This window comes from Micromesistius poutassou (assembly GCF_964030765.1).
Source record: "Micromesistius poutassou genome assembly, chromosome: 4".
Lineage (NCBI taxonomy): Eukaryota > Metazoa > Chordata > Actinopteri > Gadiformes > Gadidae > Micromesistius > Micromesistius poutassou.
This window is the reverse complement of record NC_140274.1, coordinates 17,643,627-17,668,871: the sequence shown is the minus strand read 5'-3', so window position 1 is coordinate 17,668,871 and position 25,245 is coordinate 17,643,627. Positions and strand designations below refer to the sequence as shown.

The following is a 25,245-nucleotide window of genomic DNA, read 5'->3' as shown; positions in this document are numbered from 1 at the left end:
ATGGAGCCGCAGCTGACTCCAGAGGAAAGGGGACCGCCTCTCTCTCCAGGAATGGCTGGATCGCCCGGCGCAATCTTTTCAAAACAAGGGTTATGTCCAGATCGTCCCGTGGCCGCAGACCCGGCCTCCTCCGAGATGCCAGGGGAGTGCGATCAGAGTGGTCCCGCCGCCGGGGCGCTGGAGCCAGGACACGACATCCTGACGCCACAGCTGCCCCGAAGTGATGTCAGCGATGACAGCAATTTGGAGATAATCGAGCCGGCCCTGGTGGAAGTCGACCGGAAGATGGTCGTCTGCGAGGACGATTCTTCTAAACTCCGGCAGAACGCAGCACCGCCCCTTGTGGTTCTCTCTGACGACGTGGGTCTTTTATCTACATTGTTTGGATCAGATGCGGCGCCGCCGATGCCAGGTCTGGTCCCAGAAGGCCCTGCAGACATGAAAAAGGGATGGTCACAACAGACCGCTACAGTCGGAGGAGTAGGGAACCAGGACCAGGTCGGACCGTTGCTGAAGAGCGACGTCTTCGGGGATTGGACACAAAAAGACACTCAAGCTTCGTCGGTACCACTTCCTCCTCAGGCCACGCCCCTATCTGCGACCACACAGAACCTCTCGGACAAGGGTCAGAGGTTCATGGATCTGCCACGCATCGTGAAACTCAAACCTAGCTCCATAACTTTCTCGGATTACAGCGGTCCAGACTACACCGATTCGGATTACAACCATTCGGATTTCACCTGTAATTCCTCCAAGCCTGTTTTCTTCAACTTCAGCTCTGATGGAGGTGGATCTTCGCAGGAGGAGGAGGACCATGACGATGATGAGGAAGGGGATGGTGACGATGATGATGTCTTCCTTGACGTTGGAGCCAGTCCCAGGTGTAGAGGGGTGGGCAGAGCGAGGCGCTGGAGGAAGCAGTCTCCGGAAGTGCCCAGTGGAGCCGGATGGCGTGCGGTGAAACAGAAGACCAATGGTAACGGGGTAGGTCACCTGCATATAACCATTACCATAACCTTCACACCACCAGACTGAGTTGGGGAACTGAATGAAGAACTAGCAATTAGAACCAAGATGGCCGCTAGGTAAATAATGCCCATGCTTACAAGCTTTGAGTCAATGCTTCTCAACCCTGGGGGTCAGGATCCCATGTGACAGCATGTTGTTCTTAAGAACATTGACTTTTGTACCTTCATAAGCCTTTAACGCTTTTTGGGGGTAGCAGCTCGAAAAAACGTTCTTCAGAAGAAATATCATGTATTTTACTTTAACTGCTGTGGATAAGACCGAGGTGGTAAACATGAGGCTTCTCCCAGAAGACGTGACTGAGATCTGAGGCTATGCATACCTTGCTCTAAGTGTGTCGGAGGTAACGTTGCATATTTCTGCGAAAGCCATGCCGGCGGAAGACACATCCAGGAGGAGGAATGCAAACAGAGTCGTCCATTGCTGGGCTGCTTCCTCACGTAAAGCTGTGTTTAGACAGGAGTTCACAGCAGGGACTGTTACAACAGACCTCAGCCCTTCCACGCAACTCTTAACAGCTCTCTTCCCCTTCGTAACAAGCCCAGACCCATTCAGAGGCCCGTGGTCTTCCTCTGTTGACCCTTTATCCTGACCCTGCTTCAATCAGCTACACTCTCTGTCTCTTTCTCTCTGTCTCTGTCTCTGTCTCTGTCTCTCTGTCTCCGTTTCCGTCTCTCTCTCTCTCTCTCTCTCTCTCTCTCTCTCTCTCTCTCTCTCTCTCTCTCTCTCTCTCTCTCTATCTCTCTCTCCCTTTCAGCACTGTGATGTATGGGGGGGCAGGCATGTTGTGGGTTAAGATATAGAGGAAGGTGTCTTATGTCACATAGCTGTCATGCATTACTCAACAGACAGTAGATAACGGCAGGGGGGAGAGAGAGGGAGGGGGGTTAGAGAGGAGGTTTATTGATAGAAAACAAGTCTGGCACAACTCTCTGTTGGACTGGACTGTATGGGAGGAAGAGGAAGTTATGTGGGGGATATGGGGGAGCTGTTATGAATAGAAATAGAGAAATATGGATCAATACAGCACAATGAGAGATATGTTATCAATCACTGGTCGAAGCAAAGAGAGAGGGCGTGAGTTCTTAGAATTATTATAAAAAATTGATTCAGAAGAAAGAATGGAGATTAAATGATAGAAACTAAACATTATTATCTGTTACATTTTTCTGTTCTCTTTTATTCATACACGCAACACATGAATCCATTTGAGTGGTGACACTAGGCTTTTCTTTTTCCAACTGCTCTGTGGTTGCAGTCATCTCAAACATCCATATGGGGGCGCCAGCTGAGCACAAATACCTCTCAGCATATGGTGCTTAATCTTTGACAGTTATGAGCGGAATGTTGTGTCTTATCAATCACGTTCCCTAACCCTCCTCCAACCGGTCGGCCCGTCGGCCTTCCATCAGGCCTTAAGCTGGACCCTACACGCAGAGTGGGGTACCAGTGGAGGGGGGTCTGTAGAACCGGGTAATGTATTCGGGAGAGGAGCCAGGTACCCGGGTGCCCTTTCGCATGACCAGCCGCCACACCGTGACTCCTCCATGGAGATGTTGTGGCGGTGGCGGTGGGTGGTGGGTGCCGGTGTACCAGTGGGCCCGACGCCCAGAGCCCTCCACTTCACTCGCACATTAGCATGTGAAAGACGCGGAGACGCCCCACAATGTGCTGCCGATATAAAGTTATAGCAGGCTTACATACTCGTTGTCTCCCGAAGATAACAGTCCCGCATTTATCCCCCCCGCGATTGACTCATGCCAGCCGGGTTGCCATGGAGTGAGGGCCCTTGTTGCCATTGTTGGGGCCGTCAGGAGGGCAGAGACGAGAGGAACACTGAATCAAGGGCCCTGTCTCTCCACGGTGTCCAGGAATGTGGCTCCTTTCTGGGCAGAGGAGAGCTGCATTCCTCCTGCACCTTGTGGTGCTGCTGGAGGATCTGTCTGGGGAATGCCTTCCAGATTTAACTTGAGCATGTGCCAGGGGGTGGAGGGTGTGTGGAGGGCGGAGGTGGGGGGGCTGTGTGTCGCTGACTCTGGGGTTAATCAGAGATAAAACATGCAAATCCTCCGCCACCGCCTCTTTACTTTGTCAGAGTCGGGCCTCCACACGCTGATTAAATTAAGTTGGACTGAAGAGCTGGTTAACATTGTTTAACTGGGTTGATGAATAACATTTGTTTAATAAAGTGTATACACACGCATGCCCGCAGATGCATGCACACACATGCCAAACACACACACACACACACACACACGTACACGTACACGTACAAGAACGCACACACACACACACACACTGAATTATTCTGATTGCTGGCCAAAACCAATGGATCAGATATCAGAAATGACAGCTAAGCCGATAGGATCTGAAATGATCCACAAATCTTCCCCTGAAGCTGTCTGCTGTCTTGTATAACTTAGCTCATACGTTGAGGCTGACACGAGGCATGTTCAGACTTGTAGCAGCATAGTAGTTTGAGTAGTACTAGTAGCAGTATTCATTTAATACCAAAAACATTTAATCTTCTGCAGTATTGTTATCAGACAGCAAATAGAAAGATAAATATGATAGCTGTATATGGCAGCAGGGAGAGATCACCTCTGTTCAGTGGAACAGGCTGTTAAATAGGTGTAATGTTCAGTGCTGTTACTAGTCACTGTAGTTGTATTAAACAACAACTCTAGTTGTTGTTTTATGTAGATGGGTTGATGTGAAAGTGTGATGTGCATGTGATTTGATCTGTTAGTAATAGAGACTTGTTTTAATGTGGAGGCCCACTTTGGAAACAAGTTACAGGTTTATTTATTTAAAGTGCAGTATCACAAAGTCTGACCGCTCTTTACATAACACAATTTAGACAACTTTCAAGACAACTGAATCAGAGGAGGAACATAGTTGTAAAAATAAAGTGTGTTTTCAACACCTTCAGGGGGTTACAAAAAATATGTTATGTTTGTCACCCCAAAATAGAACTCAAAAATCAAATTAAATAGAAGTCAAGTCAAATATCCAGAGCCTCTCCTGGTGCCCCTGTTTGGCACAGCAGACACAGTGAGAGTCCAGTGAGTCCGGTGAGCATGGGGCACATTCAGGCCCTACCTCTTGGGTCTGGAAAAATCCACTTTTCACTGGTGCAAGGTCAGACAGGGGACCCTCCGTGACCCCACGCTGACCCCAGGAGGACCGTGTGTGGTCAGCAGGCAGACTGGAGTGTCCTTTCCCATCGTCCAGAAATAGACCGGAGAACACAGCTGTTGAGCAGTGCGGAGTCATGGTTTTTAAATACATTCTTTCTGTGGAGTTTAGCAAACGAAAAGTGAGGAAATATAGGGATAAACACAACAGTTGAATTGTTCCCTGTTTATGTATTGTTTTATTTAAGAAGTTCTGAGGCGTGAGTTGAGCTTGGTTGTCAAGCTCATTGTTGCTAGTTTATCGATCAACCAGGTGACCATAGTAATACATGAACACTTAAATAACTAAACCTATGTTCTGAAATTCAGGAATGTAGTCAAAGTACAAATAAAATAAAATAAGATTAAGATAAGTACTTTTTTGTCTATGTAGGTGAGTGAGTTAGGAAGGAATTCCTCTTTGAGCAGCTTTTGGCATTCGCACATTTATACGTATGTAACTAATTTATCTGTTCATTTATTTACATGTATGTAACTAATGCTAACTAGCACAGCAGCGTGAGGGAACTAGGTTACGTGGTTATGCGTTGTGTGCATACGGACAACCGGGTTTGAACGCTGTGTGTGTGTGTGTGTGTGTGTGTGTGTGTGTGTGTGTGTACGGAGATGATGTCACCCTTCAATTGTGTGATTGTAACCGGACAGAGACTTTTCTTTAACGTACGTAACGGCCTTGTGATCAGGACTCTAAAATGGTCTTTCAGAGTAAACAGAAAACTGAGAATCTGAAGAGAAGAGACTTTCAGGAAATCAATGAATTGTTTGTCTGTCTGTCGGGATGTTGTGCCAGTAAGCCTCTTCAGATACAAAGATATGTGCATGCACATTCTCTCACTCACACACACACACACACACACACACACACACACACACACACACACACACACACTCTTAATCTACCTTAAATCTACCTTAACTACAGTAAGATTCTATGGATAACAGAGTGTTTTCAATAATTCCTACAGCGGCAGATGCAGTCAGCCAGAACAGATATTCTCACAGAGCAGCTGATGGCTGTTTGTGAAATACCATAGCCGAAACCTTGACGGATGGTGTTTCTAACAGATTTCACTCGAGTGATAGCTCTTAAATCTTACCTACAGCACCTTGAAGTCTTACTATTGAGTCAGGGCTTGGGTGGATCGTAACCGTGTGCTGCTATCCTAGTCTCCATGCTAGTGTTTCCAGATGTCTGCAGATGTCCTGGCCGTGAACATCATCTGTTAGGTGACGTAGGGACACTGGAGCTTATCATGAAAGTGGAGGAAGCATGTGTGTACACACACATACACACACACAAACCATTAGTCTTCTGAAAACCAACAGGGTGAATTTATGACCTGGTGATGGAGATGCGCTCTCATGATTTGTGTGTGTGTGTGTGTGTGTGTGGACTGAGAGCAGGGGGCTCCATGCTGGACTCCATACTTCACATGTCTGCATACTTTGAATGCCCCCCCCACCCCCACTCCTGCAGATATCCAGTTACCACGTGCACTCTGGGATTCACTAAACCTTGTTGTTGTGAATCTTTTACTGTAGACTTGAATTCAACTCAAACCTTTAGCTATGAAGCGACCATCCAGAACATGAATATTGAACATGAATAATGAATTCCTCCTGTTCAATCCCTTGATCGCCCTGATTATGTCTCTATCTTTACCTGTATCTTTGTTTTGGTTTTATTGTACAGACAAGCTCTTTCATTGTGATTAAATCGTACACTCGGGGAGGAGTACTAAGCTGAGTATCTCTCTCTCTCTCTCTCTTTTCTAGTCTCCGTGGTGTGAGTCCATGTCCCGGCTGATGAAAAAACTCGACCAGCTCAACCTGGACATCGAGGAGGCCCTGAGTGCTGGCTCCTCCCCTTCACACACACCGGCACCTGCCCGCCGGAGACAGGTAAGCTCATTTACATAATCGTCATTAACAACCAGGCTCCTTCCGCCCTCATTCGCATCTAGGTTATTTGCGTTAAATGATATTCATGCTCAATACTTCAGTAATCCTGAAGATGTTTATATCCCCAACATAGAAACATATGTAGGCCTATGTATAATCAATTATATCAATGATATTCTTTCTAGTTTTTCATTAAATTATAATATATAAATAATTATTATTTTTAAAATTTAAAACCTTATAGTATGCTTGACAAAGACAACATGGTAAATGTCGTCCTTGTTTTGTAAATACAACTAACTTACCTTACCTTCCCTAAGACAGGAACTGGGTTCTGACTAAATAAGTGGGAGGCATGTAGATAATTCCTTTAGATTCCAATAGTGTTTAAAGATTTTATGATACAATCATTACAGTTGGAATCAAGCAAAAGTTTAGGTTAAAGGTCAGATATATTTCATGTTGACATGAAATATGAGGGCTTATAATACCCTGAATAATTTTATTTTATTATTTATTATGAAGTTAAAAAATGAATAAAAAAAAGTTATGACATTAAATCATCTTCATAGATGTTTCCCAACATCTGTGGCAAACAGGAGCTGATGACAGAAAAACATGAACGTATGATGGATAGAATGTTTACTATAATGTTATTAATTTTCCATCAAAGATTAATAAAGAACATTTTAGTAAGTATGTTTACTTGTATCTTAAATGTACTTTATTGATCCCAACGGATCAATAAAATAAATTGTTAAAGTCGTAGTTGCTCTGCTCAAGATAATTAATAAAAACAACAATTATAAAATAATATACATTGCCTATTGAGGGGCTCGATAGGCAATAAAAATATATACCTAATAAACAAAATGTCTCACATTCTAGATATGGCATATTGAATTGAGATACAAAAATATGGCAATTGCACATGGCAAAAGTATTTATATGTGAAGTATGGCACTTCATATATTGACCAGTTTGTTTGAAGGGTTTCAGCATGTGCAGTATGTGTGGAGAGAGAGTAGGAGTCATTAAACACACGGGGGGGCTCTCTGACTTAAGGCCTCAGATACTTGGAATACCTTCCAGTCACACAGCCGGTCTTTGTCCCCGTGTTTCCGCTACCCCTGTCCGTCTGGAGTTCTGCGGCGTGACGTACGGCCGCCATCGCCGTCGTAGCGTCGCAGTGCCGTAAACGGCGTGCGGCGCGGTGGAATGGCGTGGCGGTAAAACAGACCGCCATTGTGCTTTTGAGGTCTGCAGAAATATCAGCACTCAGACCTCGGCGTCCACGTTGGAACAAGAGAGCTCTTTGGGCCTGAGTGTGTTGGACACACAGAAGAGGGCCTGTTGTACATGAGAGAGGCGTTATGTATGGCCCGGCGCCGCCGGCGCGCGGGGGGGCGGGGGCGTGGTGCTGGCCCCCGGGGCGTCTGCGTCTGCGTGATCATTTGTCCATCCCTCCCGGGTGTAGTACATCTGCAGAGCAGTGAGGTTGGACAGGGTCACGTCTTTTTCTTTTGTCTCCGTCTCTGAGGGGGGGCAGAGGGTGGGGGCGGTTGACCTTTGACCTCTTATGTTTTATTTGCCGTGGAGTCCGCGTCGTCCCGATCCTGTAGCGGTTGGACTCGCAACCCAGGCCTGACTCTTAGTGTACCGTCAGATATAACCAGAGAGAGAGAGAGGGTTTTATATCCTCATCATCCTTTTTGTAGGTTGTCAATACCGCTGGATCGGGCGCTGGTGTCCAACGGACCTCAGCCCAGGCGGCCCTCGATGGTGCTGGCCCAGAGGAGCCCCTGAGACAGACAGACAGACCCTCCCACTGCCGCCACGCACCGGCCGAAACCACCAGGACCAAGTCCAGAAGGACCACGGTAAGAGCGCTTCTGATTGCACCCCCCGCGGCTAGGAGGAATACAGAGAATTTTGAGGAGAGAGAGAGAGAGAGAGAGAGAGAGAGAGAGAGAGAGAGAGAGAGAGAGTAATAGAAAGCAGTAGAGAACATATTGAAAGCATCACGGCCGCCTACATAAATAACTTGACGTGGAGTTTAGATTCCCTGTTCGATGGTATGGAGTGTGTAGGTCATCCCAGTGCCTCGCACATCTTTTTTCCTTCAAAAATAAAAGGAAAAGGCTCTGGATTTCTCTTATTGGGTGACTACACTGAGAGGGGGTCATTACAAACACTTTTACAGCTACTTTGGTCAGGCAGGAAGTTCGCTTGAAGCGAACTTCCTGCCTGACATAAAGTAGCTGTAAATGTGTCTGTAACGACCCCCTCCCCACTCCTTACTCCTGTCTGTGGGAATTTCTTACTGGGCGCTTGTGCCAAATAAGCATACTAGCGCACCTAGCTCGTACTTCATTCATTACTGCCTGTGGTGTTCCTGAATGAAAGTCATAGGAAGGGAGGGAACCAAGGCCTGTTGCGCATTCATTACTGTAGGTGAGGACCTAGAGAATGGATTTCACATGCTACAACGATAACATTTCTCTTACCGTTGAACCTATTTTATTTTTTTTTATTTTTTAAAAATTTTAACCTAAGTTTTCAGCAGCTAGCTTCATAGCAACATTTTTGCCCTTCCTGCAAAGAGTCTGCAAACAGACGGAGACCAGAGAGAGAAAGAGTGTGAGCAGTAGAGAGCGAGAGAGACACACAGCTGTCACTCAACTGTCTATTTCTAGTTAACTAGGTTGGTTGCTTGAGATTATTTTTTTTTTTTTACAAGAGAGTCACGGCCAAGAAGGTCAGCAGAACATGAAGTTACACATCTATTAAACACAACATGCAGCACGGCAACATAATAGCATATTACACATAAACAACCCTCTTGCACACCCCTTGTTGTGTGACTGGACGTGCAGGCTTTTGACATGTGTCCACCATCTGACACATGCTCTCAGCTCTCCCTCTCTCTTCCCTTCAGAGAGAGGGAGAGCAGGAGGGAAGAAGGGGGAGTGGAACAAAGAGAGGGAGGCAAAAATTCCTTTCAGCGAGGAAGAGAACAACAGGAGAGAAGAAGGGAGGAGGATAAGAGAAAGAGGGAGGGAGGAGAGGGACAGATATCGTTGCATCAGAGAGGAAGTTAATTGTTTACACATCTGGGTCTGTTCTGTTTGTATTCGTTGTTTTTATTTTGTGAGGTTATTTTGTTTTTCTTTGAATTCATGCCTGTTTTCTATTTCCTTGACTTATTTCTTTTAGTGACATGGTTTAGCGACGTTAAATAATTCATCGTTCCCTACACCAAAGAAGAGAATGAGAGAGGGGAAGATAATACAAATGAGTTAATGGGTAATTGTGTTAATGAATCAATTATAGATGGATGAATGTCTTTCGGGTCCTGACATGTTTTTTTCTTTTTTGGGAACATTTTTCCTACATTTATTTTTGAAATTGGGTCGGACTCCAGTTGGAGAATGGGACAGATTTAGATTCACCATCGGGAGTGTCCCATTTTTACCGTTCCATTTCCATGACCTGCGCCCTCCCAGTCTGCCCATTACCATCACGTTGAATCCAGTTGTTACCAGGGTTCCAGGGTTAGGGGCGGGACCCTGCTTTTTTGTTTCGAAAATGTCTTACGGCTTCAAACTTCTTATATAGTGGTGCATCTGCTTCCCGGCACATCATTTTAACCAAACTAACATCTGTCATATCAATCCTAGTGAAGTAGATGGTACTTGCTCATGGCTACGAATCATTAGGCCGCCTGTCCCTAAAATCTGATGTGCATCTGATCGCCTCTTAGCCAACAATCTCCTGCAATCCCCTATTATACACAGGAGGTGTTGTGGTGCTGGCCCACAGTTTTTCAAGCACCTTTTCCTTGGAACAGATCTTCAAGGATTCCAACTTCTAATGCAAGCTAGATCGTGCAATTAGTGCTAAGAACTATGTCTGAGTTCTGAAAGGCTGTATGGACCAACCTGAGGGTTGGTGTTTTAATACTGAATGCTATATATAGAAGTGTAACACTTGAGGCTCCAGGCACAGTTTGAGATGCACTGGGTCGCCTTGTCCCCTCACAATCACCTCCTTAAGGTGATGAAGTCGGACCCGTGGAAGCCAAGTCTCACACTCAATATGCTGTAGGGGAACTTTAGTGACATCACTGGCTACACTTCATAACTTCACCAAGAACAAACACTCCGGCTCTGGAGTAGACTGTATTATATATAGTACATAGAGTACAATAAAATATATATTACATATAACATGGCTGGTGGAAAGCTAGCATGATTTTCTAATTTAAATGCCAGTTTGTTACTAGTCCATTGGTAAGTCTGACGCCGCCCTCCCATTGGCTGGTGTCTGCAGGCGGAGGAGTCCATTGCTCACTCTCTCGCTGTAGCCAATCTGCTACTATGATAGTTTGGTAAATATTGTTTGAGTTGTATTCACTCCAATTTGAAGGATTGCTTTGGTCTGACTTTGTTATATTTTATTATTTTATTTAAGTTACTGTATAACTTTATCATCAGAGGAGTCATCATAAGATGTAATTAATTCTAACCTGAGCCGATTCGATTTGATTTCTGAGATAAGAGTTTACAAAAAACGTTTACAGCCGATCCAGGTGCTGATAACTGCGTTTCTTGTTTAGCATGTTGATTTAATTATCCTTAAAGGAGGGCAGATGTCCTAAAATCCCCAAATGAGTCATGCTTTTCAAAACGTCCGCTACACTTTCAGTTTTGGCAGGTCCTCATATTGTTTCTTCAAACTGTTGAGATATACGTTTTCTTTACTGTTGTGGTTGCTAATTTAGTGTTTTTCTTTTTCTTTTGTCTTGTAGATGTTTAGCAAGACGACCAGCGCTGGGTCAGGTAAGAGATGGTTTTACAATTGGTTTTAATGGCTTGGCAGTTGTCGCATTCACAATTCTACCACATCAATTTGGGACAGATAATCCCCCACACTATTTCAACTTCTAAGTTTTTGGTTATTTATTTAATGGTACGATAATACATTTCAGGCCTTCTGGTGTATGTTGCTCTTGGACACAGTGTTCACTTATTTTTTATTTGCTCTTCATTGTGTCATAGAAGTATGGGAAAAGACATTTCATTATGTACAAGTACAAAAACAAGAACAAACAATGTAAAAACAACAACAATCCCTTCATAATCCTTTCTGTTAATTTACGACAAGCTCTGTCATGACCAAATAGCTAGTGAAAACATCTGCTGTCATGCATGGCTTTGTGTTCAGAAAGTTTGTTTTACTGAGGGAGGATTGTGAGCTTCGACTGAAACAGTGTGTTCGGGGGAGAATGGCTTTAGCATGCACTCCAGCTCCAGATACAGCTTCAGATACATGTCCTTCAGGAGTAGATATGGGTACGGACAGGGGGTATCTTGCTCTAGGCATTCTGCAGGTGGACTGTAGACATTGGGGATTGATTGCAAATCTTTTTGGTTGCGAGTAGAAGTCCCTACCCACTGGACTATCCTACTTCTTTGTTGTGGTTGTGAGCCATTATGGCCAGATGTCAAAGTGCTGACAGGTGTCCAAGTAGACAAGTGTGTGTTTTAAACCGCCAGTATTCCCCTGGTGGCAAGGAAGGAGTTCAAATTAGGCCATGCCATCTCATTGTTGCTGTCTGGCTGAGTTGTGTATGTGTGTGTGTGGGGGGGGGGGGGGGGGGGGGGGGGTCAGTGTGTGTGTATGTGTGTGTCTGTTTGTGTCAGTTTGTGGGTGTGTGTGTGTTCGTGTGTGTATGTCTATGTGTGTGTGTGTGTGTGTGTGTGTGTGTGTGTGTGTTGCAGCTGTGAGCGTTTGGTGACGGAAGCCATTGAAGGCTCAGGTTGCTTCACATATGTCACACGTGAAGACAGTGTAACGGTTCCGCACAAGTGTCAATTAGTGATCTGGTGAGATTCTCTCAAACAGTGTGCACTTACCACGATTCTATGCTAGGCTGGGCTAATGTTGTCCATGTTGTCCCAACATGCATCGTGGCCTCCTGACTTTGTATTGGACACGACTGACCCGTGGCGCAAAGGATCATGGGACAGCGCACGGCGACTTGCCCCGTAGTGAAAGGGGAGGGACAACAATTTAACTTTGGTCACCTTGATGCAAGTGACATGGCAAGTCGGGCGCATTCATGTGAAGTATCTACAACCAGTCTCACTGACGTACGCGTGTTGTCTTTCATGTCCGGGTATGAAGCACTTCCAACGGCAATGTTGTAAACCTGTTGCAAACAACACATAGAGAGGCAGCCGCAGGACGCCTCAGGAGTCTCCCGGGGTCCAGTGGAGCTGATGCGTGGCCATGTGTGGTCCTGGCCACGCGTGTGAGCTACATGTTCTGCGATTGGTCACACCTCATTCTACCGGGGGGGGGGGGCCAACCACGATGATTGACGACAGCACCGCTCTGCTAAACAGAAGAATCTCGGGTCTTTTTGTAACACTGTTATGTACAAATTAATTTTTAAAAAAGTATATAAAGTTTGTGTGGTAAGCAAGGGATATGTTTGTGTTCTTAAATGTGCAGTGTGGGTGTGGGTGTACCCGGGGCCTCGTCGCGACCAGAATGTCATCAGTCAAGACATCACGTGTTTTGAATTGAAATGATCCAATCGTCATAAACCCGAGATCATGGGGGGGGGGGGGGGGGGTGGAGGGTATGGGGCTGGCAGGGGACTCGAAGAATCGTGCCGGCGGTTCTAGTTTCACAGCTGGGTGAGGGGGGGGGTGGGGTGGGGGGGGGGGAAGAGGTTAGCTTTTACGACCTCGCCAAGGGGGAACCAGATGGTCCGCAGTATTCAGCGCTGGCCCGGACAGCAGATAACATTCCTGGACTCTGGGTCCTGAATGGCGACGTTCCCCCCTAGCGCTCCACGCTACAGCCATGCTAGTGATGCTCTGGTTCGGCTAGCGCTCCACGCTACAGCCATGCTAGTGATGCTCTGGTTCGGCTAGCGCTCCACGCTACAGCCATGCTAGTGATGCTCTGGTTCGGCTAGCGCTCCACGCTACAGCCATGCTAGTGATGCTCTGGTTCGGCTAGCGCTCCACGCTACAGCCATGCTAGTGATGCTCTGGTTCGGCTAGCGCTCCATGCTACAGCCATGCTAGTGCTGAACTGGTTTAACTAGCTAGCTGTCCTCAGATGCACCTGGCCACATGACCACGACATCTCGTTTTTGCTGAGCACATACTGATGCATGTGTTGATACACACAAGCAGAGACACGTGTACTCTGTCACCCCGATACCCACGCACGCACGCACGCACACGCACACACACAGTTCCATTGACCAGGCCTATATATCTGACTGAGAAGCTGAACCATGCTTCACCTTAACACACATAAATAAAACATGACTTGGGGCCGAACCAGGGGCCAAGGGGCCGGGGGGGGGGGGGGGGCCACACAGGGACAGACAGGCAGCCGTAGTCTATCTCTCTAAAGCTGTTCTCCTGCCCGTGATTAAGTTGCCAGTTGAAATCTCCTGCCACTAAAACAAGAGAAGAGAGAAGCTGTCTTTGTGCTGAAGCTGGGGAGGCATAGTTGTGTCTGACACCCGGTGAATGGCCCTGACAGCGGAGAGAGAGATAGAGGGAGAGGAGATGTACTGGGGAGAGGGTTTGGGGTGAGCTGCCCGGGTCTCACCTGGTGAAGGATCCTCTAAGACAGACTGACGGCTCCTATTGAAGCCAATTTCAGGCAGATCTCGCTGAGCCAAGCGCCTTTGTCTTCCCCCTGCTCTTCAAACTGAAATTCCAACATCTCTGGTCATGCTCTGCAATCTCCTCTGTAGGTTTTTTTTAACGGATGAAAAGTATCGCCTCAGGAACATTGAGACCCATTGTGTCCCACAGCAGAGTTTCATAACCAAGCAGAGAGTAAAGGGAAAAAAAACCATGATAAACTATTGATAAATAATGAAGCTTGGCTTGAAAACAGAGTTATGTATTTGACACGTTAGCGCCCCAAAACCAAAACAGAGATGTAAAAAGGCCCTGGTGATTTGGAAATATTGTGCAACGGCCCTCCATGTGTTTTCCTGTGACTCCCACAGCAGATGATTGGTCAATGAGAGCATTCATCTGGCTGTGGAATAACTCCCCTGTGAGCTCTGAGTCTGTAGTGCTGGTCTACAAGTACTATGTGTAAATCGTGTGTCTATATAAATGCTGATATAAGCACGTACATTATGTCCAGAACTGTTACTGTGTTCTGTCCTCTCCTGGCTTCTGCACACCCCCTGCCAGCAGACCCTCCTCAGCTGTCGGCATGGGTCCCGGTCCCTCAACCAGGGCCCCTGCCTTAACCAGGGGCCCCTCTCTCAACCCCGACCTTAGAGCTGGTTCTTCATTTTTCTCCATTTCAAGTGCTCCTTCTCTTTGTCATTTAGATTTGAGATTCAATTTATATTGTCCACCAGTGGCGCGCTGAATCCAACCGTAACATTTGAAGAGATCGATATGCAATGGATCTACCCTTCTCGACTTGTTATTGCGTAATGGTGATTTGCAACATTGATGATCCTGAGAAGTTTAGGTTTATTTAACATTAGCGGGGCAGTCTTTGTATTTTAATATTAGGTCACTGTTTATCCCAAGCAGGGCAGCAGGGACTTGGGCAGCCCTCCATAGAGAGATCTAGAGCGAGTAGAAGCAGCACCAGAATGTTCCTGGTCCCTGAGAGAGCATATTCAATGTTCTGTTGTTCTTGGGGGTTTTACTGGAAGAGCTGCGTGTCAAGCTGTGTGTCATCCACAGCCCGGACTTCCCCTCACACTCCAAGATAAAGACATTTGTAATCAGGGTTAATAAGCGTCACTTTTTTATGTGGCTCTGGTGTCTGACTCTCGAAACCTTCTGGGTTCAAACTGCTGCCTGCAGTCTCCTTCAGGGTTTCCTAGAGCAACATGCCCTAATCCCTAGCTGCGCATTCATGATGTTTATCTGAATTCCGTGGCTTTGGAGGGAAGTGTCGAAAAGTATATGGTAAAAAGTAAAAGGTGTCATGTTGTTTTTTTAGGTAGGGATAGAAAACACTTTCTTCTTCTCTCTGACTAGAAGGTGTTGGCAGTGGCTCAGGAGGTAGAGTGGCTTGACTGGCAACCGGAAGGTTGCTAGTGCAACATTTCACCAGGAAGTCATCTAGCTGTGTCATCTAGCTTTTCACCAATCATCAGCCACCGCCGCCATCCTCCCTTTGTTGACCTCTGGTTGTCATGGTGTCTCATGACAACCAGTTTGATTCAGTCATACCAACAGTTGCAACAACCAGTTATTCTAAGCCCTTTATATCTTCTTGCCTACAATAATATCATTCTGGACTCCTTTTTTTAGATGACATTTGGAATGGGGGACCTTTTTTCCTATCCTGGCGACAACTGAGCCTGTATTTAAAGGAAGGAAAACACGATCCTGGCTTTTAAATATGAAGAAAGAATCATTATTTAAGGTTTCAAGAGAACACATTTCCATCTGAGTGTTCTCTAATTTTCCACTCCCCCTCCGCTGATAGGCCGGCTGGCTCCACATTGATGACCTCATGTGTTAAATTTGGACACAACATCGTCATTGAGTATACATTGTAAGAGGGAGGAGGGGGGGGATCTTCCACATGCAGTGGTTCTGGAAAACAATTTGTGGTACCCTGAGATCGAGGCCAACTGAGAGGAAAAAAAGGAGGGAAAGAAATCGTTTTAAAAAGGTCCATCTGGGGGGAGTGTTGGGAGACTATATATACGGCCATTTGTCAAGGTTGTGAAAACATTAGAGCAACTATTTGGGTTTCACTGCTCTCCCTCTGGAAATCTGTCAACATTTGCGCAGCCATTTCAGTGTTTTCTCTACAGTTATTGCACGATCTGACGTTGAAAGTAGATTTTGTTGGTTAATAAGGTCTTAAGGGGGCTGTTTAACTTATTGAGATCATCATAAAGTTGAATGGGTTACATTCTCTTTTCTGTTTGGGATATGGCCCAGGGACAGATCTAGACCTGTTGTGTTGGTGTGTGGCAGTTGGGCGAGGGACTGTGGCCTCAGTCTGTTAAACGTCCTTCTCTCTATTCAGGGTTTGTTTTACTATGTGTCCGTTTACAGACGACCAGTTAATAAACCATTTTCTCCAAAATAACGCCTTTAACCGCTCATTGTTTTTATGAATGTGTGCGTTTTTGTGTGTGTCAAACGTTGTGTTTGTTTCTGTTTGCACTGCTTGGTCAAGGGTTGGGGAGATTGTGTATGTGCATTTCAATCAAACACACACACACACACACACACACACACACACACACACACACACACACACACGCTCCACCTGTAGCCTAGAAGTGAGAGACCAGTGTTTCTGAGCAGCGTAGCGTATCTTAGTGTTTAACACTGAGCGTTCCAGTGGTTTCAGGGCTAATGAGACCACTTGGCTTCCACTTCCTGTTTAGTACCAAGTCCTTTAGGCATGGCTCACTGTGAGTCCATAGCTATTGACTAAGTCAGGATCTTCCCAATTACATTTAAATTGAAATACACGTCACTGCTGTCCTTTCAAAGTAAAAGTACATATTTTGACTCTTTTTTCCATTTTCCTGTCTATGTGCCATTGTGTATGTTACATGCTGGCTCTGCATGCAACATGAAATGGGGAGACCACACTGTTTCAGCAATAATACAATAATAAAGAAAATATTATATAATAAAGATAATAAAAAGAAGAAAAGAAGTGTGGTGCAAGTCAGGTTACTGCATGTGTGTGAATCTGTGCGTAGGTGTATTTTCATGTATCTTTTTGTGTGAAAGAGAGGGGATGGGGGTGTTTGAGCGGGAAAGAGAGAAAGGAAGTGACAGCGAGAGTTATGTTGAGCAACAGTGTAAGTAAGTAAGTGAGATTGAGGAAGAGAGAATGTAAGAGAGCGAGAGAGAGAGAGAGAGAGAGAGAGAGAGAGAGAGAGAGAGAGAGAGAGAGAGAGAGAGAGAGAGAGAGAGAGAGAGAGAGAGAGAGAGAGAGAGAGAGAGAGAGAGAGAGAGAGAGAGACTGATATACAGTATGGAGTTGTTAGTAGTGTGACTGCAGTAGTATTGTTGTAATGGAAGCCAGGTGTACAGATGGTTTCTCATGGATATCTGTGGTCCACCACCTCACCACCTGATTCTCACCTCACACCTATTCTCCCTCTCTCCTATTCCTACTCTCCTCTTCCATCCATTTCTTGCTGGTCCTAAAGAACATCTCTATCCAAATATATTAACATCTCTCTTCTTCTACCATATCCCTCTCCTCTACTATTCATTTATTTTCTACCAAATCACTCTTTTTCACACCAATATCTCCAGGTCTCTCTCTCTCTCACTTTCATCGACCAAACTTCCATCTCTCTTTCCACCTAAATGTAATTGTGTGACGACACACCCGTTGCCATGACAGCTGCCTCCCCATCCCCATGACCCTTCCTGACAACAAGCTGTACATAGTCATATGGTTCAGTGAGACATGGTAAAGAATCTCATTCCAGGACCACACCAGACCTGGTTTCTCCTGGTTCCACACCAGACCTGGTCTCTGAGGATAGGCAGCACGTGTGTCTGGAAAGCTGAACCTTGGCAATATTCTCGGAAATATAGAAGAGGGAGGGAGGGAGAGAGAACTCCACAGTAACAGCCAGTCAGATCGCAGTATTCAGCCCACTCACATCTGGGCTTTTCCCACCACGGCTAAGGGGCAGTTTTTCACACACACACACACACACACACACACACACACACACACACACACACACACACACACACACACACGCACACGCACACACACTACCACACATGTTTACATTTTGAATGTTAAATATTTACTAATATCTATTCATAATGTTGACTATTTTTACTCATGTTTCCGAAACCAACAAACAAGAAAAAAACATCTCCAAATGACGGATGTGTCCTCTTCCTGCATGTGTGTGTTAGTAATAACCACTAAAGTAGCTCTAACTATCTCTCTAACAGGCGTACCTATGAGACTACAGCACCTTCTGTCTGTATCGTTCGATTGGACTGCATATTATCACTTTACACCATGTTCTCACACCGTATACACTATTCAAAATTACCATAACCTATTTACAACTTATATAACCTTAAATCATGCAATCCACATTGAGGGTAGGCAAAATAATGAGAAATTGAATTGCCTGATGCTTATTCAAGTATTGTAGTAAGTATTATACAATGTATTTGGTTTGTTTTAGTGCCAGTTGACTCAACAAAAGTTTGTGCTATAAAAAAAATTGTGCTATTGTTTCCATTCAGCTGAATAATTGACATGGTGACGTGTTTGATTGTTCAAACTCAACTTTGTTTTCTGAATTTGATCATAGAAAGAAATGTAAGCACGGTGGCTTTTTGAAGATTAGATTTGAAGGTTTTTTTTAACCAAGAGTCCGAACGTACAGTGAGCCGTACCAGCCAATCAGAGCTACCGCCCACTGCGCTTTAGGATCAGTGATTGGTTGGTGGCGGTGAGCGGCACTGCCCTGTACGTTCGGACCCTTGGCTCCGATCCACTCTATTTATTTTGATCACCCAAGACGGGGACGTTGACAGCGGCAGAGGAAAGGGGTGGTGGTCAAAGGGTGGTGAGGTGTGTGCTTGGAGTTTGTGTATACTTGTGGAGACTCACGAATCTGCTCTGAACCGCAAAGATCTTACTGAGCGGAGTCGAGTTGAACCTACAAACTATCCCTTCTTAAAGTGAATAAGAGCAGCAAAGAGGGGATGGAGGAAGAACAACCGGACGTGTATGTTTAATTCAACATATTCCCTCTCAACCCAGCGAGGCAATCTGCTTGTATCGGAGTGCGCAAAACATTTGGGAAACGTAACGGGTCGCGGAGCAGCGTTATTATGAATCAATCAAGTTATTTTTTTTTTTGCAATGACATCTAAACTGGACCCGGACAAAGTGAACCTCCGGCGCTCGTTCAGCGTGCAGTTGCGCAACTCCTCGACCAAAGCCTGGAGTTTACTGTGGAAGAATGTCCGAGAGAGAAGACTATCAGGTCAGTCACAGATAACCCGAACACAGACTTGTTGCTTATACAGCCTATGGTTGAAATGTTCATTCATCACGGAAAAATAATAATAGAGATAGAGATATGCGTGTCATAAATAGTTTGGAAAAGTGTTTAAAAACATCTGCTGTGGATCTTAGGAGAAATAATGGGTGATATAATTAACCATGATGCATTGCGTAGTTTACGTTATTTATTTATGTATATTTGTATCCTGTAAATATGTAGGAACTATACGATTAAAGATACACTGCTGCCTCTCGATCTTTAAATGGAGCAGTGAGGATCCGCGTGTTTGCATCTGAATGCAGTTGGCTGTGGAAGGCCACTGGGGGGCGCTGATGCGTCGTGTTTTATTTTCCTTTAATGCTACAAGGCAACGCAATGCAGTCACCTTCTGCCATATGTTTTAGTTCGAAAACGTTTGCACCTTATGCAAAACCCAAAAATTTCTTTCTTAAAATCTAACATCATGTAATGTGTATGGAATCTCTTGCTTTTGGATGCAACCATTACTAGTACATAATTATTTCTTGTTATTCAATACTCTTTGAATTGTCTTACAAAGCTTTTCTATATGTGTGGATGTATGCATGATGAGAGTGTGTGTGTGAGTGTGGATGTATGCATCAATGAGTGTGGATGTCAGTTTGGTTTGTGCATGTATGGTGTGTGAGTGTGTGTGTGTGTGTGTGAGACGGAGAGAGACATGAAGCAACATGTATGACCATGTCTTCATTGTATCCGTTCCTCCGACATGACGCTACGTCTTGTGGTCAATCTCCGCGCCATTCCAGTGTCGGGGGGGGGGGCGGGGGGGGGGGGGGGGGGGGGGGGGGGGTGTTGCCTAGCTGTTACTCACAGTGGCAGTTGTCCTACTCCATACAATACAGTAAGGCTGATTCCCCCATAACGCTTCGCACACACACACACACACACACACACACACACACACACACACACATACACAGGTTCTCTGTCTAGACAGACAGGAAGTGAGACCGGTCAGGTGACAGGGCGAGACGGCGTGAGGCGGCTGTAGACTCAACATCAACCGCTCGCACACACACCTGACACCCTGAGTGCTGAGCAGGGATTTAGTGGTTCAGTGGGCGTGTGGGCGTGTCTGTGTGTGTGTGTGTTTGTGTGTGTGTGTGTGTGTGTGTGTGTGTGTGTGTGTGTGTGTGTTGAAAGCAGGTGTATGCTTTTGGGAAGGTTTGTGCCAATGTCTGTGTGCAAGTGTGCTTGCAGGTTCATGCGTGCGTGTAGTCCGGCGATGGTGGTATGTGTGGGATTTTGGTGTGTGTGTGTTTTAAATAGGTCCGAGTCTGTATTCTGTTGGTTTGTGTAAAAGTGTGTGTGTGTGTGTGTGTGTGTGTGTGTGTGTGTGTGTGTGTGTGTGTGTGTGTGTGTGATAAGTACCAATCCTAATGCCTGAACAAACAGCAGCTCCGTGCACGTCAAAGTAGCACGTAACAACATTAGCATGAATCACACTCTTTATGCTGAGGACTGTTGAACATGAATATAGCGGGGGTGAGTGTTAACATGAATCATTCTTTATGCTTGGCCTTGGATGGGCAGCCACCGACAGACAGACAAACAGGCAAGACCGACAGCCAGGGTGTGTTTGGCTTATGTTTGGAGAGTGTGTGGTTCTGATTGGGCTTGGTTGGGTGTTGGCCAGGCTTAAGTTGTGTACACACAAACACAGACACAGACACACACACACACCCTGGATACCAACCTATTTTCATTTGGTGGGTATTTATTTGTTTACATACATGTTATGTGTACTATTTACTTATTCATTCATTTTCAAGACTTCTTGAGGGCAGTGAACACACACAATGCCTTGACCAGGATTCCTCCTTTCACCAGGTGTTTGAACGCTGCAGGAATCACAGGAACAGTTTGGTGTTGATTTTTTTTTATTGAAAAAACATCATTAGAAAGTTTAAGAACAACAAGTACCTCGCAAACACCAATCAGAGTCCCAAAACTTGTAGTTAATCTTCTTCATGCTTGTATTGTAAGTTGTATTACTTTTACTCAGTACATTGTGACGGCACTCTAGGAGGTGTTGCAAGTTGTAGTGTGTGTGTGTGTGTGTGTGCTTTTCATCCAGGTGTTTTTGTAGGGTGGAATTAGGGGGGTGGGGGACGGTGGGAGTGGGAATTAACATTCCTCCAGCAGAAAAAAAAACAATCACATCTCTCTCTCTCTCTCTCTCTCGCTCTTTCTCTCTTCCCCCCCTCTCTCTCTCCCCCCCCCCCCCCCCCCCCCCCCCCACTCTTTCTGGTAATTAATCTACATAAATCCAATGTCACTCGCCCCCGTCACCAGTAAAGCTGGAAAATGTGTGAGTCGAGGGACAGCGGTGGTCTTGTTTTAAACTAGGGGGCGTTGGAAAACATTCTGCACCTCCCTCCTCCTCCCAAACCTCTCTGCCTCTCCTCTCTCTTTCTCCTTCCAACACACATTCCAACTGTTTTTATATTTCCCTCCACGGCTGGGGGGGAGGGGTCTACCTCACTCGCCCTCCACCAAGGTAGCTGGCCTCTTTCTCTGGGCTGTGCCGCTATTGGTTTTCCTGCAGTCACGTGACCCTCCCCTGGGTTAGAAGTGAAGTGTTGGCACTCCTCCCCTCCCTCCTCCTCCCCCCTCCCCTCCGGCAGCTCCACTCCTCCTCCGCTTGGTTCATTCCTTCAGACTCACGCGTCTGTCTGGCAGCCTTTCCGTTGCTAGGAGAGGAGAGTGAGTGTCTGTGTGTATATATGTGTGTGTGTGTGTATGTGTGTGTGTGTGTGTGTGTGTGTGTGTGTATGTGTGTGTGTGTGTGTGTCAGTCAGTCAGTCAGCGGTTAGCTCGGCTCGGACATCGCATTGAGGACTCTTGAGGAGAGGGTGTCAGCAGTCATGTTCAGGGAGCTGCCGGAGCCCCATGACCGCGAGTGTCTGGGTAGCATGACCCCCGAGACTCAGGACATCTACCTCAGAATAGACCACCGGCACCGGCGCTCCGGGTACCGCCTCGGACGGATCATGGCCCGCCAGCAGCTCCTCAACAAGATCGCCGGAGGTAGGGGACACAAAACTGCTTTCATAGCTGAGCGACAACTCTCCGGTTGTCTCTCAGCTATCAAAGCCCGGAGGACAGCCTCCGGGCTGTCCTAACCCCCCAGGATAGGGTTAAGATTCATGGACCTCAGACCTAACCCTCTGGGATAGGGTTAAGATTCATGGACCTCAGACCTAACCCTCTGGGATAGGGTTAAGATTCATGGACCTCAGACCTAACCCTCTGGGATAGGGTTAAGATTCATGGTCCACAAACGACTCAATGTTGTGAGTGTTTGAGTGTTTTGAGTGTTTTTCCGAACCTAACTCCTAACTGTTCTGGAACAGGACTTAGTCAGTTACTTTGTCTTTTAAAGCTCAAAGTCCAGAGAAACCAAGAGTGTTCAATCATCAAACCCCAAACTCTAACCCTCCGAGCTTTTACAGCTCAGAGTTCAGTTCTATGTGCAGCATTTGTTTTTTGCGGTGTTGTTAAAGTGTTAATTATATCTGAGCCCGACTGGGCGGTTCTGCTTTCTCAAGCATGCGAAGAATGACAGATGACCGACCCTGGGTGGGTCAGCAAAAACCCGACTGGCCTTGTCTGGTTTAGAAGGTTAAGCTGGACCAACACTGACACTAAAACACAGCCTGAATAAAGAAAGAGAGAGGGAGCGTGATGGTAGTAGCAGTAGTATATATAGAGTATGAGTGAATGTGACTGTGAATACACAGTGACCTAACCTAGAGCGAAAGTGCCATATAAAATCTAAGAATATCTGTTGTTGAAACAGATTCCTTTCACTCCACTGCAGGCCTCTCTCGTCACCCCCCCCTAGTTTCAAAATACTGTTGGATGTAAGGCCAACAAAGTCACAACCTAACGCTTCACACACCTACATTGGGCTTGGATCGCTCTGTTATCAGTGGGCGATTACCGCTCAACGACTTGGTCAAACAATGGAGATAAGCAAGATGGTTATGGCATCAGTTATGCAACAGACAGATTGTCTCAGTGGAAACACAAATATGAGTTGAAGTTGTCTGGCAGGTCGTGTTGACGTGGCCGACGGCGGTGGCGATGGCGGTGGAGGTGTCGATGCAGTTTTCGGCATGTTGTTGTAGTTTTATGAGTCGAAAAGTCAAGGGAGACCCAAGCCTAGCCTCACCTCCAAAGCCCCTGCACACCTTCTCCCGGAGACCCTTGAAGGAGATAAGAGAAAGCATGACAATAGACGGTAGGTAAGAGTTAACCTCCCCCACTTCCCCTCATCTTGCAGGCGTAAAATAGGAGAGGAGAGGGGGGGGGGAGCGAGAGGGGGATGGCAGAGGCGGGAGTATCACATTTCAAAATAGAAAGTAAGCAGCCGACCTATGAGTCACTTCATCCAGTGGAGAATAGTTTGATCACATGTCATCGCAGTAGATCAAGAAGCCGGAGCATCAAAGGGCATCTTTGTGTCGCCCGCACAAGCCCCGGGCGCACAAAAGGCTCCCTTGTGTTTCAGCCCGGCGGCGGTCTACATTGTGCCATGACGTCTCAGGGCGCTTGAGGCTTGTTGTTGTTTTTTGTCCCGGGAGGGAGCGCTTGTTTTTTCCGGGGTGAGACGGTGATGGTCAGGCCCGTGGTGACGTCAGACGCGTGGCGACGCCAGCATGCTGCGCAGATGATGTCGGACGTGCTGGTGCTCCCGAACCAGCACGACGGAGAACATCTAGGGCTCAATGGAAATGATGCATAGCTCCTTCATTTGAATGCTGAGCTGTTTTTTTCCCAGGGGGTGATTTTTTTTTGGTCAGGTTTAGTTCCACGGAAGCCTAGGTGACGATATAGCCTTGTTATCTTCTTTTTATTCATTTTATGTTAACCTAGCTTCAGAGTCACTGACTGACGATCGATGAATCCAATTTAAACTGTTTTTCCTCTGGTAAAGGACTCTGTAAAAGACTATGTCACAACGACCTGGCCTGGGAATAATCCATTCAGAAATGACGTCTTTGTTTCCGTTATGTAACACATTTCCAAATAAAAATACGAACGCTGTCAGGGAAGGTCTAAAATAATAGGAAGGGGGGAGAGGAAACTGGGTTTATATCAAATTCTCTCACAACAAGAGACTTATAAGATGACTTACTGTAGAAGAGAAGTTAGGTTGTTGAGGTGTAATAAGAGACATGATGGGGAAAAGTTATTGTCGGGGAGGTGTTATAGGAGACAGAAGAGGAGATGTTCTAGTATAGCAGAGTCTGAAGGTAGACATGAGAGATGTTCTAATATAGGAGTCTTATAGGAGTCACGAGAGGGGGGTCTTGGTCCTCCAAGACCCCGGCTGTCCAGTGTCTCTACATTCCTGTCGGTGGGCTGTATTGACAGAGCAGTGGGTGGGGGGGGGGTTGATCATGTGACCTCCGCCTGGATTCCAGGGAGGTTTGACGGATCTGAGTCATGTTTCCCATTCACTGGTGTGTGAGTGTGTGTGTTGTGAGTGTGTGTGTTTTTGTGTGTTTGTGTGTGTGTGTGTGTGTGTGTGTGTGATTCAGTATATCCTTACAGTAAAGTGAGTGCCATGCCGTGTGTGTGTGTGTCTGCATGCGTATGTGCCCACCGTTGAGTGTGTGTGTGTGTGTGTGTGTGTGTGTGTGTGTGTGTGTGTGTGTGTGTGTGTGTGTGTGTGTGACGGTACAGCAACAGGTGTTTCCCCTAACGGTCCCTCAGTATTCCAGGGAAAGGGGGTATTTTTCAAATGGTCCCGGAATGTCGGTATTCCCGGGAGAGAATTCTCCACACAGGGCCTTGGAACATCTGGCCGTCAGACACTGGCACTACTCACTGCAAAAGCGGCCAGCATACTTCTTGCGGATAAGAAAGTGGCACGTTCACAAATGTAATTACACATTTAAAACAATCAATGTTCAAACTATAATTCATTTTGAAACATGAAGCGCTCATGAATGAAAGTAGTTGGAGTGGGCGGAGCCGCAGCGGAGTTGATTTTGGCGTTCTCCCTCAAAAATTGAA

At 46.1% G+C, this 25,245-nt stretch overlaps 1 protein-coding gene across 2 annotated transcripts in view; it reads left to right on the top strand.

Moving 5' to 3' along the window:
- stard13b (StAR related lipid transfer domain containing 13b) overlaps positions 1-25,245 on the top strand; it is a gene marked incomplete at its 5' end in the record, with an annotated part of 59,022 nt that continues 33,777 nt past the window's right edge. The window contains 4 exons of one of the 2 annotated variants that reach the window (XM_084466894.1): positions 1-984; positions 6,000-6,125; positions 7,844-8,005; positions 10,936-10,966. In XM_084466894.1, the coding sequence (XP_084323020.1) occupies positions 1-984; positions 6,000-6,125; positions 7,844-8,005; positions 10,936-10,966 (1,303 nt within the window). Of the gene's footprint in view, positions 985-5,999; positions 6,126-7,843; positions 8,006-10,935; positions 10,967-22,070; positions 22,249-25,245 lie in introns of those variants that run through there. The other variant, XM_084466895.1, reaches the window with a different exon arrangement.